Here is an 18,753-nt window from a genome sequence, read left to right as displayed (position 1 = left end):
GGTCTTGAACATGTAAGAGAAACACTGATTTTTCTCCTGCCTCCCACCCCCATAAGGCCCATAGAAGAGTCAATAAGAATTGAATGAATAAATGAATGGATGGATGGATGTGATACTATTGTAATTAGCTAGTTATTAATAACTAGAGGCCCGATGCATGAAATTCATGCAAGAGCAGGCCTTCCTCCCCCCAGCTGCCGGCACCGGCTTCCCTCTGGCACGTGGGACCCAGGCTTCCCTCACAGCCCCGGCTTCGTCTGGAAGGTTATCTGGAAGGATGTCTGGTCTAGTTAGCATATTACACTTTTATTATTATAGATAGAAAAGGAGCAAAGGAGAGGCCAGACATAGGCATGTCATTTGGGCAGCTTCACCAGGAAGCTGCAATTTCACACTCCCCAGGGCACCCCTGGCCCATCCCCTGCCAATCACTGGGGGGTGGGGTCCAATAAAAGAGATAGATATGCCAAGTGAAGTTGGGGTGACTAGGGAAGGTTCCTGTCAGTCACACCTGGGAACAGAGATCATTGGCCAGAATGGGCATGGCCACTGCAAGCCCATGAAAATTTGTGAATATATAATCCCCCAAACGAAGGAATTCTCTGAGTCCTTGGCTCTTGTTCCTGCTGCCTTGCATGCACCTGTATTTCCTCCATAGCCATGTGGCCCTATGGACCCCACATGCAGTGGACTGATGGGCTGCCCTGGGGAACACAAGCTGAACTAGCCTGATGCTGAATGGGACTGCCCCGACATGGAGTGGAAACTCTGGACACTGACTCCAAAGGCAGCTCTAGTGAAGCCATGGGCTACATGCTAATAAAATCTTATATTAGTATTTATTAATTAATGTATTACTTATTTGTATTACAATTATAAACCTCCTTTTGCCCGCCCCTGTATCTTACAGCTAGACTCAATTTACTAAAATATGGTTTAACCCTTGATACCCTGTTGGAATCAGATCATTAATTTGTTTGGGTTTACATTCCTTCCCCGATCCCCCCCCTAATGCCCCAAACAAACTATTCCAGTAGGCAGTGTGGTCTAGCTAGCATCTCCCAGACAACAAGCTCTGCATTTTTCTTCTTTTCTTCTTTAACTTGCTAGGAAAATAAATCCCTCCACAATGCCTTCCCTGATTGTTCTATCACTCTTTCTCTGATGTCTTGTAGCCTTTTGTCTCAGCACTACTTAACCTTCCCAAAACACCATGTTCTGAATATCTACACATAATATATTAGCATATATATTAGCTATATTGAGTCAGAAATGACATACAATAAAATGCACATATTTAAAGCGTACAATTTAATAAGTTTGACATATCAATATATCACCATAACCAAGATAATGACATGTCCATCATCCTAAACCCTCCAAATTCTCCCCTGCCTCTTGGGAATCCCTCCTCCTGCTCTGGCCCCAGGCAACCACTTTCTAAAGTTGGCATTTTCTGAAGTTTTATATAAATGGAATCTTTTTATTTCACTATTGTATCAATAGTTAGAACCTCCAGGACAGTGTCGAGTAGAAGTAATGAGAGAGTGGACATACTGCCTTGTTCTTTACTTTAGGAGGAAAGCATTTAGTCAGACTCAAGCACACTCTTGGGTATGATATTAACTATAGGCTTTTTCACAGATGCCTTTCATTAGGTTGAGGAATTTCCCCTTTATTCCTAGTTTCTTTAAGTTTTTATAATGAATGAATGTTAGGTATTATCCAATGTTGTCTTTTTTCTGCATATATTGAAATAATCATGTCTTTTTTTAAAATCTGTTAATATGGTTAATTATATTGCTTGGGGTTTTTTAGACTTGATTATATATAGATTCTATTTGCTAAGTTCTTAAGAATTTCTACATCTAAATTGATGAGGAATGTTGGTTATAGCTTTCTTATTTTAATAATGTGACTGTTTTTCTAGCTCAAGCCCCTTGATTAAGCTGTAATATAAAAGCTATTAAATCACGTAACTATCTTGGGAAAAATAATGTCAGGGACATATCTGAAAAATGAAAGCAATAAAGTACATTTAGTATGGTTCTTAAGAGAGAAAAATATGTGAAAGTTGGACAAGGAGGTTTACATTTTTTTTTTTTTTGCCAAGTGAAGTTTCCTAAATGTTGCATTGTCATTATTCTTCCAGATAGAATAAATATTCTAGAAGGAGGGAAAGGAAAGAAAAATTCCTTGTTTAAAAAAAAGAAAGAAAGAAAGAAAGAAAGAAAGAAAGAAAGAAAGAAAGAAAGAAAAGGAAACAAGATAAAATTCTTTCTTATCAGTGGGAATTCAAGGGGAAAGGAATGATGGGGGAAACAGGTGTGAAGACAGGCACATTTCATGAGGGTCCCGCCCCCAACCCCTTTTTTGGGGGGAAGGGAAAGAGAAAAACTTCTACTGAGCCCTATGGGCTTGGCATTACGCTAACACTTTCGCATATACCTCATAGGATGGTACTGGATGGGGAAGACTTTTTGGAGAACAGAAGACTCCACAGTGTTGACCTCCAGCTTATTTCAAGTTGCTCATATGGACAGAGGTTTGAAGGTAAGATTATTGCATGTGCTTGACCTGCTCTTTGAATGGAAGGGCACATTTTGAGCCACTGGCCAACTGGTGCCCAGGAAAAGTTATCTGGACAATGAAGAGACCCAACACCAAGTCACTTCCCCTGTGCCGGGGCTGACCAGCAGACCTGAGCGATGGATGGATGATTACTCTGACACATGTTTCTGTGAAAGAGAGGGCTAAGGGACTGCCTGGCTAAAGGAACCAGACAGCCCCGTTTGCCTGCCTCCTTAGGCTTTTATTGTAACAACTTGAACTAAAATGAACTATTAGATACTATCAGCAGGGTAAGCGTCCTTGAGAAGACATAAGCACCTGCAGTGTCCTTTAAGCAAGGACGTCTAAAGACTAAACATAAAGATTCCAGCAAAACACCTGGGGGCTCAGACTTGTTTGGAAAAGTCAAGGCAGGGTCTGCCGCCTTTGGCAAGGTCCCCCCACTAGAGGCCTCCGACCTTTCCAAGATTCCTCTTTATAGACTTTCCAACCAAGTCCCGTGCTTCCCCACACCCCTGAAGAAGAGAAGATATAATGGGGAGGTAGACAACACTCTTCCAAAATGAAAGGGCTTTCTCTTTTTATTTGGAAAAGGAAATACACTTTTTAGTATAGGGCTTCAGATGGCAGAGATCCGATCAAGGGTGGGAATTACGGGGAGTAGGATATTAGCTCAACCACTGATCCAGGCTGGAGGGGGAAGCAGGTGCTTTTCAAGGACCTGGTGTCCCAGGGAGCAAGGGTGGTGGACATGCCCATCTGGGGCACCAGGAGGAAGCACAATTCCTGGGTTATGTGGGGGAGGGAGCTACAAGGCTGACAGCTAAGGTCCATTTCCACTTGAAGAACCTATGAATGAGCTGTGTCTTCCTCCTCTCTCCACAGAGTATGAATGGAAAATGGCAGATATGGTATGTGTGTGTGTGGGGGGGGGTTGTGTGTGTGTGCGCGCGCACACGCACGTGTTTGAAGGCAGTCACCTAGGAGTCACTGTCACAATCGTTATGTACAATGACATATCACAGCAGCTGGTAGTTGTCTTGGGGGAGGAAAGAGGGGGGAGGTGACAATCATTTGACTGTTAGTCCTGGTGAATTCGTTCTGAATTTCCCCTTGGATCAGTGAGCCTTGAACCTGCCTGTTTCCTGGGGTTGGAGGAGATTCTCTGGTTTGTGGGGTTACTCTGCTGCCATATGGGGGCCCTCAAGGATCATGGGATAGTGTCCATGTTGATTAAGAGCTAGGACTATGGAGTCACACATAGCAGGATTTTTATTCTGGTTTGGTCACATTAAGAGCCACGTGACCTCGAATAAATTGTCTAAGCTTTTTTGTACCATAATTTCCTTATCTGTAAAATGAGAATGATAACACCTACTCTAAGAGCTGCTGTGAGCATGAAGTGAGATAACGATATAAAGCACGGAGGAGGGGCCCTGGCACGTGATAAACACTTAGGAAGAGGCGACAGTCAGGCTGACGGTGTACACCACACCGAGCCGAACAAGGGCTGCAATCGCTTCTGGTGGCATAACCTTGATCGTTTATCTGATTTACTCTCATGCGAGAATGTGAGCTCTGAGAGAGCAGAGGCATTGCTGGCTTATTCACTACCTTATTTCCAGCCATTTGCACGCTGCCCGGAACATCTTATTCCTGGCCAGGCCCACTGAGTCCCTCTCGGTGCTGCCAGGGACTGGTCCCCACAAGCAGCTCATAAACAGAGATCAGGTCGGGCCCAGCCTCCCCTTGGCACAGCTTTTAACTGTCTATCGACCAAAACCATGGACTAACATGGGCTCATCAATGAGACAGGTCTTCATTTGTCAACACCCTTCCCATTTTATGGGTGAGGAAGTTAAGTCAAGGAGTTTCAATAACAGCTCAGGGTGAGAGAGCCACAACCCCGGAGTGATAATATCAGGATTCGAACCCAGGTCTGTGGACTATAAAGGCCCTATCCTTTCCGCAAAGCCACTGGTATACCACTTTCAGGCAGGCAAGCGATAGAGTTATCTTTTTCTGAGATAGTGAGAACTGCTCTTTCTGATTGTACATGTTAGTCTGGTGCTAAGCTGAGGCAAAGACAGCTGAAGTGCTTCAGAGCGACTGGAGGGCCGGCTCAGCCCTGGCTCCAGCTCCATCCCTCCTCCCTTAACTAGAAGCCCTTCTCTCCCTTCCCTCCTGCCCCCTCTTCCCTTGCTGCTGGACACCAGTGACTCTCAAAGCGGGGCAGCTATCTATGTCAGAAGTTCATGGGCAGTGCAGAGTCCTGGGCCCCATGCCAGATCTGCTGACTCTGAATCCCTGGGGTGAGGCCCAGGGGTCGGCTCCGGTAGTTACTGAAGCTTAAACCACCACCACATCTCTCCGCCCCCTGCGCCTCCTTGCCCCTCCATCAGTCTGTCTGAAGCCCAGCAGCTTCTGCTTCATGCTCTCTGCAGCCACAGTTCTGCACAGGAGGGAGCCGAGACCAGACCAGCACTGGGGGGGGACCCTGGGGCCTCACGGCTTGAGGTCGGAAAGCCTGGTGGGTGGGGGAGGCCTTGCTCAGGACATCAGGGGAGACGTTTCTATTTTTATTTGCTGGCCTCCAAGTCCTCTGGCTTCACTGAGCCAGCCCACAGACAATGGACATGGGCAGACGCCCAGAACCCAGCAGGTCACGGGGCCGGAGACAAGGACAGGAACGTCTGTGCTCCTGAGAGGGAAGGCAGGAAGGGAGTTAGCAGGGAGGGGGGTGGCTGAGCCTTCTGTGAAGAAGCTATTCGGGGGGGTGGAGGGGGGAGAGAAAGGTTCCTGAAGCGGCTGGGGCAGGAGGCGGGGGGGGGGGGAGCACCAGGAGAGGATGGAGCGTGTCTTAAAAGCCGTTTAGGTGGTTTGCTGAGCAGTGGGCGGGCGAGGTGTCCTTTCCTGGGTTGCCCCCGTTGTCCAGTAACCCTCCCAAACCCCTGAGTCTTCGTTGTGAGTACTTTGTGATGTGGAAACAGGAAGGGTCGGAGGTTCCAGCGGGTCAGGAAGAGCCAGGCTGCTCTCAACACCCCGGGATCCGAGGGTCTGAGAGGAGCGAGGACACAGAGCCCTGGGCTCCGGAGCCGAGGAGGCAGGCAGGTGTTCCCTAATCTCGGGCGGGTCGGCGGGGAGGCTGCCAACCTCTCAGCCCCGGGACTGAAAAGTGAGAAGACGAAAGGAAAATGCGGTTTGGCTCTATACACGCCATACTAATTACAGCATTTGTGCAAACTGCTCCCGTGAATGCTCCATTGCGGACCACGGGTATGATCACAGTCACGCTCTGCACGACTACCCGTCCGGCTAGCCGCGTCTCATGGGCCTCCATGTGGGCCCGTCCTCCTCCTGTCTTCCTGGCTCTGGGAGCCTGGCTGCCCTGACTAACGCAGTGGCTTTATTTACAACTTGAAAAAGACAAAGGTACGCGCACAACACTCGGCATTTGAGTAACTCTCTCTCCTCCGAGAGGTGGGTTACCTCGTGCTGGCTCCAAGGTCAGGTCCGTCTAGTTTTGGGGGCGTGGCCAAAGAAGAATGTGGATTCCATGAACACATATCTGTTTGCCCGTTTCTCTTTAGGAGCCTATAAAGGGTCCTTCACCAAAGCAAGTAGATCCCGGTGCACGTCTAAAGCAGAACTTGAATAATCATTCCCAGCCCATGTTACTGACTCAGCCTAAGTCCCTGCTTCCGAGGAGAGACCAAAATATGGAAACAGCTCCTCAGGGAACAGTTAATAGAGACAGGGGATGAAAAGGCTCGTTAGCAGTTCTCCCCAAAGAACAGCTCGGAAGTAAAAGACACCAGCTCATGAATTCAAGGCGGCTGTTTCTGAGAAGGTGCCTCCAACCATCTTCCACACTCTTCCTGATGGCCTACTATGTGCTCGACTCTGGCCTAGGCACTATGATGGCAGAGTTGGGGGGGGGGGCCAAGGGAGAGGTCAACACAAAATACATGAATTATAAAACCTGGTTTCTATTGTTGGCTGGCTGAGGGGCCACGGATGAATTAAATGGGCCCAGATAAAGGAAGAGGGAGCGGGAGAGAAGAGGAGGGCAGTGTGGATTCATTGGCCAAGCAATCTTACTTCTGCAAGTTGTCTGATCCGCGTTGAGGATGTATCCTTGTTTACACCTGCAGACGTACGAGCCAGGGGTGTTGATGCAGAAGTGGGCACAGTTATGCTCCAGGAGGCTGCACATGTGGGCCACTGGAAAGAAACACACAGCAAGTTAAGGCTACGATGACGCCTTCTCTAACTTCACATACCCTGCCAACATCTACACTAATAAAAGAGTAAGATGCAAATTGACCATACCTTCACGACGCCCACCATCCAATCAGGAGTGAGTATGCAAATTAGCCCAACAAAGATGGCAGGTTAATTTGCATACACAGGCACGGAGTGGCCGGGGGGCAGGGTGGGACGCAGGTGTTCTGCACCACCCCAGCCGCTCCGGGCCTCTGGGCAGCGTGGGAAGGCGGAAAGGCGGCTCTGGCCGGAGTGAAGGTGGTGCCAGCAGCCAGGGGAAGGAAGGCCCATTCTTGCACGAATCTTTGTGCATTGGGCCTCTAGTTTATTCATAACCTACTCTGGGGTGGAGAGAGCAGGGCCCAAAGAGAAACAAGCTTCGGTCCCCACCCTCACGGGGGTTTACAGCCTCTGGTCAGATGAGACAATTCTAGATAGATGCTATCCGCCATACCTAGATAAAGGACTATGGAGGGCTAAAGGGGAATGACATTAGGCTAAGCCATATAAAACTGCCAATCTCCAGCTAAAACCAGGTCTAAATGACCAACAAAAGGAGAAGTGTTCTGGTTCAATGAATAATACCTGACTGGTGGGTTGGAAGATCAGAAAGCCTGCTTGCTGCTACCAGAGGGGACTTTGGCGAATGTGTGGGTTTCAATAGGCAGCAATGGAGTTGGAGGAAAAGCTATTCATTAAGCGAGAAGAATCAACAGTTTTGCCCTGAGCAGTGGTTAGTGCATCGCCCTGCACACAGGAGGGCCACAGGTTTGATTCCTGGTCAAGGACATGTACCTGGGTTGTAGGTTCAGTAGGAGTGCGTGCAGCAGACACCCAATTGATGTGTCTCTCTCCCATCGATGTTTCCCTCTCTTTCTCTCCCCCGTCCCTCCCTTCCACTCTCTCTCTAAAAAAAAATAAACAATAAAAAAAGCAATGGTAAAAATATCCTCGGGTGAGTATTAACAACAACCAAAAAAAAAAAAATCAACAGTTTCTCAGAATCGTAAGTCCCAAGAGTAGTGTAATGTTTTAATATGCAAAGTGTTATGCTGAATTTGGAGAGTAAAATAATACATTCATATGTTCCATGTTTCATAAGCTTTATGTCTCATTTTAAAATATTTCTGCAATTAGTTTCTGAAGTACCTCAGCTTTCAGATATATCACTTCTTGCATAAATCTGTCTGGAGCTCATAAAAATTCTTATTTTTTAAATATTTTAATTTATTACTTTACTCAAAATGATGTAACTTGAACATATTTAAAACTTACCAACATCAGTATAAACAAGTTATGCAAGTGTTCTCAAAAACAAGAAAGATGACCATATGTAGAAATATATTTATGAAAGCTAAAATAAGAGGCTTTCAAAAGCTAAGAACAATCCCATTAATCCATTGCTTAGAAAAACTCAGCTACCAATGAAAGCGATGGTATAACTTAGGTATATGTCTCCTTACTTCTAAGTAAGAAACATGGTGAGCACTATATGAACTAGGGGAGTAAAACTTATTTATTTCATAACAATATGATTTAGAATGATCATTCTGAGTTGATGACTATAAGCTCCTAAGATATAAATAAGACACAGGTAACGTTAGGAAAGTTCATAGATTAAATACAATCAATCATTTTTACTTTGGTGTGAAATAAATGTCTGTTTTTGTGACCAACTTTAGTAATTTCTTTGTATAACATGGAGACGATAATAGCACCTACCTCATAAGGGCCTTATAATTGTTAAAATAATCAATAATAAAGTGCTTAGGACAGTGCCCAGTGCCTGGGGAATGAGTGTGCAGACGTGTTAACCGTTATGCAGTAAAGGACAGGCATGATGGCCTTCTGTTTTGTTCTACATATATGGGTTTATCCTATATATGTTGATCCTCAACTTGGTTTTCACTGAACATTACTCACAGAGTCTAGCTATGCTAATACATACCATTCTTCACAGAACCTAAGATGCACCCCCATTTCAGAGTTGTTAAAATGTGAGGATACATACAGTTGATACTCATTATTTACGGATTCTGTATTTGGGAATTCGCCTCCTGGCTAAAATGTATTTGTAACCCTACAGACAATACTCACAGTGCTTTCACAGTCCTTCAAGGACACGCTCAGCGCGAGGGAACATCTGAGTCGCCTGATGTGCATGCTGCCAGCTGGGGTTGATCAAGGCACGGCTCAGCCTATAAGCAAGTGTCCTTTTCAAGGTCTACTTAGGGCCATGGCTTTGGCATCTTTGTGCTCTTTGCAGGTGTTTTGCTGTGGAGGTGGCCCCGAGCGTGGTGCTGGGGTTTGCTGAGTGCTAGTGAAGTGTGTCGTGTCCCAAGTGCAAGAGGCTGTGATGCCATTTGTGGAGAAAATGTGCATCAGATATATTTCGTTCAAGCATGAGTAATAGTGCTGTGGGCTCTGAGGTCAAAGCTAATGAATCAACAATAGGTATTAAATAAAGTCTTTAAACAAAAAACACACATAAAACAAGGTTATGTATTAATCAGGTGACAAACATGTGACCAGAGTCTCTCAGGAACCTGTTTCATACCTAGGAGCAATGAACCAGTATTCGCTAATTGTGTTCACCGTTACTTTTATAGAACACTAGAGGCACGGTGCACGAAATTCGTGCATGGGGGGGGGGGTGTCCCCTCAGCCCAGCCTGTACTCTCTCCAATCCAGGATATCCCTCTCACAATCCGGGACCACTGGCTTATAAATGTTCACCTGCCTGCCTGCCTGATCGCCCCTAACTGCCACCCCTGCTGGCCTGGTCACCCCTAACTGCAAGCCCCCCCCCACCGGCCTGGTCGCCCCTCACTGCCCCCGCTGCCAGCCTGGTAGCCCCCAACTGCCCCCCGCTGCCAGCCTGGTCACCCCTCGCTGCCCCCCTGCTAGCCTGGTTGCCACCAACTGCCCCCCCTGCTGACCTGTTCACCCCTCACTGCCCCCCACTCCCCCGCTGGCCTGGTCGCCCCACGCAGCCTGCTGTTCGGTCGTTACTGTGAGGGCGTTGTGACCAATTGCATATTACCCTTTTATTAGTATAGATAATTGCTGAGAATAATGAGAATCAACTATATATCTTACATGTGATCAAATACATTAACTCTAGTTTATTCCTTTCAATTGCTTTACCCATTGGTCATATGACTCATTGTACTTGGCCACTTCCCCATCGGTCAACATTTGAACAGGTCCCAAATTTTTGCTTTTGCAGTTGTGTGATGAACATTCCCAAACACACCTCCTCAGACACACGTGCAACTGTTTCTCCTGGACTGCCTCCTAGTTTGATGGATACAGCAGATTGCCTTGCAAGGTGGCTCTCACCAGCAACGCCTGAGAGTATGTCCAACCCCCTCCAAACCTCAGCACTCGGCATGATCAACTCCAAGTTTTTGACAGAATTGTGAGGGGGAAATCATCATCCTGTTTTTAATGTGCATTTGCTCCGCACCTGGAGTGCTCTCTTCTTTTACTACTGCCGGAGTCAAGTTACCCACGGGCACAGGGGCATTCCTGATGAGCCCTCAGCGTGTCACTGTTTTCCTTTATAAGGAAGGAGGTCTAAAGTCTTAGGAAACCAGCTGTACAGCACGTAGAACTGGTGCAAGGCCTGGCTGGTGTGGCTCAGTGGCTGTCCTGTGCACCGGGAGGTCACTGGTTCCGTTTCTGGTCAGGGCACATGACCAGTTTCGGCTCGATCCCCAGCGGGGAGACCTGCAGGGGGTGCAGCCGATCCTTATTTCTCTCTCACTGATGTTTCTATCTCTCCCTTCTCCCTCTCCCTTCCTCTCTCTCTAAAAATCAACAAAAAAAACATTAAAAATAAAAAAGAATGGGTGCAAGGCCCACGTGATGAGCCCAGTGCCCGTCTTCCCACGGGGACCCTGGCAGATAGAAAAGGAAGACAGGCAGGACATGTGGGCAGAGACAGTTCCTGTGGGAGCAGACGGCACACGGGTGAAGAGGACGGCTCCTGCGAACAGACCCGCGCTCAGCTTCGCCACTGACCGCGCGTGGCCTTGCCAGAATTACTTCATTTCTCTAAACTCCACTTCCTTCACCTGTCAGATGGGGGAATTAAAAGACTCCTGCAGAGTTTTAGAGTGACAGCGTGTGACTGAGGCTTGTCTGGGCTGTGCACCACCTAAGACACTGGAACCAGGAGACCGTCGCTCGGTGTAATGGGAAAAGCACTGGACTAGAAGCCAGACTTTGTTCCAGCTCCCCTCTACCCCAAACAAAGGAGGCAGTTCGGGTAAGCTGGGTAGCTCCGTTCTCTTTATTTCTTTACCTGTAGCATAAAGGCATGAGCAGGGTCTAGGGGCCCTCAGTATATGCACTGAAACTGTTTCATCTGCACAGCACCCCCTTTTTCTAGAAACTGCCCTTCTCACTCCAAATGCCTGGTAACTGTGGGAGCTGCTGTGTGGGTCTGAGGCAGCCCCTCCCCTGGCCGCCGCTGGGTGGGACAGGGTTTGACCATCGGAGTCCTTTCTTGGCATTCAGGAACTAGAACTGAGAAAAAGGGGGCTTAAACCCAAGGCAAGTACATCTGGGGGGCTGATATGCTCAGTGCCCATGGACCCCCGGAGTCCATGGGGCAGCAGAGGGAAGAGATGGAGAGAAGGCAGGCCTGTCATTCGTTACTCTTCTCCATAATTCCATGAGTAATATAATGCAATCCCTCCTGTCTCAACCTAGTTCAAGTCGAATTTCTAGTACTTTCAACCAAAGGAGTCGCAAACATTTTTACTAAGGTAGGCTAAGAAGTTTCCATCGGTAAAACTCTCCGGGAGAGTGTGCATTGAGTCCATGAGCATCCGGCCCTGATGCCTGGCTCTGCCGTGGGCGGGGCCTTTGCGACGTGACTGGCGGGACGTGCCAGCCCTGCCTCCGCCCCTGGCCTGCAAGTGGTCTCATTGCTCAGAGGGTGAAACTGGGTCAAGGCTTTGTGTTCATCGGAAGGAATCATTCCTCAGCAGACTGCCATTGGCAGGACTGGATTTTTTTTTTTAACCAGGAAATATGAATGTTCACAAATGTTTATTAATGAATGCATGAATGATTAAAGGAATAATCAAAGGAGTGGTGGGGCTGACTGGGGCTCTTGAAAGGAACGATTACCGGCCATGTAAAGTCAACATCTGTTGAAGCCAACCTGCCCTCCCAATGAACACAGCAGGGCCTCACAGGGTGCAGTAAGTGTAGACTTTGCCCAGGTTGGTTGATGAAAGGTGTGGTCTGAGGAACACTTTTAGGGCCTGACATTGAGACTGGCCTGGGTGGGGTGGGGTGGGGTGGGTGGGGCTATTAGGGTAGGCACGGCCAGCCTCTGGGCTCTAAATACCAGGCTAGGTTGATAAAGCAGGTACCCGAAGGTTAATTAAAAGCAGCCCTGCCCAGGTTATAATGAGTTTTCAAAGGCTGAGGATAGACATGCATTTCTCAGCCCCTAACTTCTGTGTCCTCTCTCACGAGGTGGCAAAAATGGTGGACCCCAAGACGTGTAGGTTTTAGTCATCTTGTAGACAGGGCTTCAACCACAGGACAGCTGGCCTCCAAGTTTCTCTGGTGGGACTGCCGCCTGAGGAGTCCGACCCCACCCCTGCTGTGGCTGGTGAGGGAATTCACTGCCCATGGGTATAAAGCCACCACTGTGTCCAAGTTCAGGTCCACACAGCCAGTGAGAGCCAGAGCCAGGACTCGCACTAAAGGGCAGCCTGGCTCCAGAGCTCATCTCTTCCTGGCTGCTCGATCAAGGTTCCCGCCTCGCGCCCCCTGGGAGATCGAGACCGAGCAGCACTCCGCAGCTCCAGCTGAGCACCTGCACGGCAGCCCTTCCCGCCTCTGAAACCCTGTCCCTGGGTGCCACGGCCTCCACCTCCCTGCCTGTCCCTCATCAGCACTTTTCACACTGTGGGTCATGTCTCCTTAGCAGGTCACACAATTAACAGGAAATCTGGACTCATTTTTTATTGTTGTTGTTGTTGTTTTCAAATGAAATAGAAACAATAGAAATTATCATTCCTTTCCTGGCTTAATGCAGTCATCCCCACTACATAGCGGTAAACTCCTACTCATCTTTCAAGTCTGTGAAGCACATAGTGGTTACAACGTAGGTTCAGAGCCAGAATGCCTGGGTTCACATCTCAACTCTACCACCTAGTGCTGTGTGACCTTGGACAAGTCATTAAATCTCTCTGGGTCTCAGTTTCCTTTTCTATCAAATGGGAATTATAACTAGCACCTACTTCACAGGTTTGTTGTGTGAATAAAATGAGTTAACATATGCTAATAGCTCAAAACAGCACATATGAAAATCAATAAATGTTAGTGATTATGATTATGATCTCCTGCTTAAAGCTCTCCTGGAGCCCCTAGGTCAGTGGTCGGCAAACTCATTAGTCAACAGAGCCAAATATCAACAGCACAACGATTGAAATTTCTTTTGAGAGCCGAAAACCGACTTCTGCGCCTGGGCCACGAAGTTTCAATCGCACTGTACGTGCGCGCCCGCATGTGGTATTTTGTGGAAGAGCCACACTCAAGGGGCCAAAGAGCCACATGTGGCTCGCGAGCCGCAGTTTGCCGAACACTGCCCTAGGTGGACCCAGGCTTTTTTGTTTGTTTGTTAATCCTCACCTGAGAATATTTTTCCATTGCTTTTCAGAGAGAGAGAGAGAGAGAGAGAAACATCAATGTGAGAGAGACATATCAATTGGCTGCCTCCCACATGACTGGGGGCTGGGAGCAAACTGGCAACCCAGGTACATGCCCTTGACCAGAAATCGAACCCAAGACCCTTCGGTGCCAAAAAATCGCCATGTCAACCTTGGCCTTTGCTGAACCCCTTGCAGGCACAGTCCCCGGGATGCGGCCGCACAGACTGAACCTGGAAGATGGATAAAGAGATCCTAATGATGCCCCTGGGAGAGCCCCAGGGGCAGGACTTACTGCACAGCTTGTTCTGGAACACGGAGGTCAGCGACTCCATCTGGCTGAAGTTGGCCACCAGGAAGACGTGGTCCTCGTGAGGCTCGCTCCCGATGGCCTTCAGCGTGTTGAGGTCCACCTGGCCCACGCCGATGGCGAAGATCAGGATGCCCGTGTCCCGGGCCTTTGCAGCCACCTCGGCCACGGAGTCCTGTGGCCTCCCATCCGTCACGATCATTATGACCCGTGGCACGTTCTCCCTCAGGGGCCGGGCCCCCTCTGCTTCGGAGAACGCGATGTTCAGGGCGTACTGGATGGCCAGCCCCGTCATGGTGCCCGTGGACAGGTGCCTCATCCTCTTGACGGCGCGCTCCACCTCGGACTTCCTCTTGAAGGTCTTGAGGGAGAACTCATTCTTAACGGTGCTGCCGTATTGGAGCAGGCCCACTCTGGTGATGTCCGGGCCAATGTCCAAGAACTGCAAGATGTCCATGATGAACTCCTTGACCTTGGCATAGTCGTGGGTGTTGACGCTGCGGGAGCTGTCAATGATGAAGACCAGGTCTGCCCGCTTATTTTCGCAGGAGCTCTCTGGGGGAAAGAGGGGGGTCACACGCGTTAGAAGAGTGTGAGGAAGGCAGTACAAGTTGGCTGTTGTTGGAAATCATGGGGCTGGGGACCCCCTTTCAAGTCTCCAATCTCCATCGGTTCCTCTTCACACCTGGAAAAGTTGTAAGGGTGTATGTGAAAGTTCTAGGTGCATGGGCACGGCTGGGTGATCATGAGCGTCGGCTACAAACAAATACTATTACTTTTCACAAAATGAATACTTTCATTTCTAGAAAGTCATCAATACAGTTTTCAGGTGGCCAAACACCTGATCGGGGTCAAAATGATTTCATTATTTACTATACGCCACAGAAGCTTGCCCAGAAACTGCAGGAAATGTGGAAGAAGCTAGGATAGAGACCAATGGCAATGATAGGGGCCACAGTCTACCTGGGGAGACTTAACTAAGCTGATATGAAACTGGGTGTTGGTGACGCCAGCTGTGCAGAGAACAGGGACATTAGTGGGCTGGGGTCAAGGTCCTGATACGAGCTGGCCCTGTGGACGCACAGTTTGAGTTGAGAGAAGGCACCGATGGAGAGGGTGGAGGATAGAGGAAGTGATGGAGGGACTGCTAGGAGTCACAGGTAGGAATTAAGTTGGAGGGGTTGCCCGAAGCCAGTGATAAAGGCCTTTAAATTCAGACTGAGAAATCTGTACGTGATGCTACAAGGGGTGGACATCATATGATTAGCATCATACGATGTAACTTCCGTCTTCTGCAGGTAAGTCATGTCATAAAAAGTCAAGTGAGTGTGGTAGTGGTTTGCAAGGTGGGTGATCAGATCACTGCTGCACTAACGTGGCTGAGAGAGGGACTCAGTCTCAGTCAGGGCAGTGGTGGGAATGGCTAAGGGACCCGCCAAGAAGCATTTCAACAAAGGACACAGTTAAACTGGGAAAAGGCAAATGTTACGTCTCTTCCTTATCACAACCACCACCAGCCTTACTCCTTAAGCACCCAAGAAGAAGGCTCTATGAGGCTTACGTCCGTAGGTAGAAGGCACTGCACTCTGGGGAAAGGTTGCTACTGGGTGAGATGAGGGACCTCCTGCCCCAGAGGGCGGAAGTGGGCATTCCTGCTGGAATTTCTCGGATGTGCTGAGCTACGGCCTCCAGCCAGCGGGAGTCCCTCCTCCCTTCCCCAGCCTTTGCCGCGAAAGCCACATTTGATAGGGATTAGAAAAGGAATCCCAAATGCTTGCCCTACTTCCCAAACACCACAGCTGCAAGAAGGAGAGAGAAAGCCAAAAATGAAACAGTGAACCCAGTCATTAAAATGAGAACTAAGAAAGGCCCATGAGGTCATCCCGTCCAGGCCGGCTTGCCAGGCCATGACTCGCCTGAGCGCCTGCACCCACACCTCACCTCATCCACTGCAGCCTCACAAGTCTAACAAGGTTAGGGGCGGAAACACTCCCAAACGCCGGTATCCCGGCAGGAAACCCGCTTTCTGCCACACCCACGTGTAGGATTGGGGGCTGTGTGGATTTAAGGCCCCACAGGGCCCCCAGAAGCTGTCTTTGAGGACTCTGGGAGAAGATCCATGTAAAACCTGGCATGTGTGGGATGTTTAAAAATCCTTTTTCCAGAGGGCTTTTATCATTATGATCTCATTTGATGTGCCGAGCAAGCTCTTGAGCAAAGAGCCAGGAGTATCACATCCATTGGGCAGATGAGAAAATGGAGGTGCTGAGAGTTTGAAAACCTCTTATAATTAAGAAAAAGAAAAGCTACATGGAGTCAGCATGGATACCCACCTTACTGGGTGGTTGTGAGAATTTAAGAAAACAGCCCAGCCCCGTGGTCGGCAAACTGCGGCTCGCGAGCCACATGCGGCTCTTTGGCCCCTTGAGTGTGGCTCTTCCACAAAATACCACGGCCTGGGCGAGTCTATTTGGGAGAAGTGGCGTTAGAAGAAGTTTAAGTTTAAAGAATTTGGCTCTCCAAAGACATTTCAATCGTTGTACTGTTGATATTTGGCTCTGCTGACTAATGAGTTTGCCGACCACTGGGCTAGGGCATGGCCCTGGGTTGGAGCCGTGGATGCAGACCCACGGGTCCCAAGAAAGAAGACAAGATCCGGGAGCAAGGCTGATGAGCCCTTTCTAGGAGCCTTACCTGTCCCCCTCCCCCCGCCCTACCACCCCCCCTATACCTCCCACCTTTGATGTGTGAACTTACTTCAGGGAGACTGTGGCCCAATGCTCTCCACCTGCTGAGAACTGGGACCAGGCCCAGACCCTGCCACGGAGGAGGACACCCACGAAGGCCCCTGGGAAGGGAGGGAGGCAGACAGCGACTGCTCCCCTGAGAACTCGCTTCCTCTTTGGAAACAGGGAATGAGTCCTCCTGGGACTGGGATTCCTACCGTGGGTCTTAGTCACGGTTGTCCACATCCACCAAGCATCACCATCAGTTTACAGGGAAGCCTGGAAACCCTGCAGGGAATGGTGTGCTCAATGGATGCGTTCCTGTCAAAACAAACGGGTAGTTTTCACAACGCCTGGCCATTTGCAAAGATACCACAAAGGTTCAAATGTTGCTGGAGGTTACAAGGGAGCTGCGGCTGTGAGTTGACAATGAGTCCTGGCAGCCCAAGTGACCCAGTTTCCTTCCAGACGTGTCCTCGGGTCCCTGGAGGGCTCACCACAGTCTCACGGGTTGTCCCTGAAAGGGCCCCGTCAGTGGTTCTCAAACTTGGGGCGCCTCCCAATTCCCTGGAGAACTTGCTGATAACGAAGACCAGTGGCCACACTCTCAGAGCTTCTGATTCTATAGGTTTAGGGTGGTACCTGAAATTTTGCATTTCTTTTTTTTGTTTGTTTGTTTGTTTTTGTTTTTTTTTGTTAAAAAAATTTTGCATTTCTTGCAAGTTCCCAGGTGATACCGCTGCTCCAGGGACCACACTCTGAGAACCACCAGAAAAGAAGTACTGGCGAGACAGTACCGCACCATCTCACTGCGAATTCCCCAAAGCGGGAAACGCGCCTCATCCATCCATGCATCCGTGTAACCACGCAGTCGGATAGACAGTAAGTCCTTGTCAATGGCTGTGTGCACCCTTGGAACGATTTCCCCCTCTCAGGGTTGCTGACTTGTCATCAATCAGCCTTCCTCGCTCCGGCTAAACTCAATCATGACCGTGTAATTGTACAGTAAATACTTGGTGCCATTTGCCTGGGAAGATCCGGGCTTGTTTGGAGAAGGGAGTGATGTGAACCTCTATGATCAGGGTAAAATAATGTCATCCAGAGGCTGAGAGGGAGCTCTGAAATGCTCAGCAGGGGAGTCCTACGATTTTTTTTTTTTTTTTTTTTGTAAGGGAGAGGAAGAGAGATAGAAACATCAATGATGAGAGAGAATCATTGATCGGCTGCCTCCTGCGTGCCCGCCCTCCCTCTCCCCTCCCCACCCCCACCCCAATGGGGATTAAGCCCACAACCTGGGCATATGCCCTGACCTGGAATTGAACTACGGCCTCCTGGTTCATAGGCTAACGCTCAACCACTGAGCCAGGCCAGCCGTGCTGAGTCCTATGATCTTAGTGCAAGTCTAGCCTCCACCACTTTCTGTCCATGTGGTCTTGAGCCTCTCCTTAATCTCTTTAACCCACAGTCTCCTCTTCTGTGAAATGGGGATAACAACACCTCAGCGGGCTGTTGTGAGACTCAAAAGAGAATATAGTCATAATATATACCTACTGTTTATTGAGCACTTAGTAAGTACTAGGCCTTGTTCTGACTACTTTCCTTATGTTGGCTTATTTATTTTTCAAACTCTCCTTAGGGTGTAGGTACTGTTACCAGTCCCATTTTGCAGATGAGGACAGTGAGTCTAGAAAGGTTAAATAACTAGCTCTGGGTCTCATATTTAGGGAGTAGAGGAGCCGGGATCTGAATCCCATCTATCTTGCCTGGCTCTGTAGCCCATGGTTTAACCACCAAGCAATGCTCAGAAATGATTGTGTCATTTAGACCTGCCACTCCCAGCATGCTCCAGGGGCACTGGGACCGCACGGCCCTCACTCAGCGTGCTCCATGAGCACTGGGACCGCACGGCCCTCACTCAGCGTGCTCCATGTGCACTGGGACCGCACGGCCCTCACTCAGCGTGCTCCAGGTGCACTGGGACCGCACGGCCCTCACTCAGCGTGCTCCAGGAGCACTGGCACCGCACGGCCCTCACTCAGCGTGCTCCAGGAGCACTGGGACCGCACGGCCCTCACTCAGCGTGCTCCATGTGCACTGGGACCGCACGGCCCTCACTCAGCGTGCTCCAGGAGCACTGGGACCGCACGGCCCTCACTCAGCGTGCTCCAGGAGCACTGGGACCGCACGGCCCTCACTCAGCGTG

The 18,753-nt window shown here is 49.2% G+C and overlaps 1 protein-coding gene across 2 annotated transcripts in view; it reads right to left on the bottom strand.

Annotated features, from left to right (window-relative positions):
* Positions 1–18,753, bottom strand: part of MATN2 (matrilin 2) — a 108,195-nt gene that overhangs the window by 52,488 nt on the left and 36,954 nt on the right. For both annotated transcript variants that reach the window (XM_054708203.1, XM_054708204.1), the window contains exons 2-3: positions 13,810–14,379; positions 6,673–6,795 (exon numbers count right to left, since the gene is read on the bottom strand). In XM_054708203.1, the coding sequence (XP_054564178.1) occupies positions 6,673–6,795; positions 13,810–14,379 (693 nt within the window). The remainder of the gene's footprint in view (positions 1–6,672; positions 6,796–13,809; positions 14,380–18,753) is intronic.

The sequence above is a fragment of the Eptesicus fuscus genome, chromosome 19, assembly GCF_027574615.1.
Source record: "Eptesicus fuscus isolate TK198812 chromosome 19, DD_ASM_mEF_20220401, whole genome shotgun sequence".
NCBI classification, from domain to species: domain Eukaryota; kingdom Metazoa; phylum Chordata; class Mammalia; order Chiroptera; family Vespertilionidae; genus Eptesicus; species Eptesicus fuscus.
The sequence above is the reverse complement of the archived record's forward strand: the minus strand, read 5'-3'. Positions and strand labels throughout refer to the sequence as shown.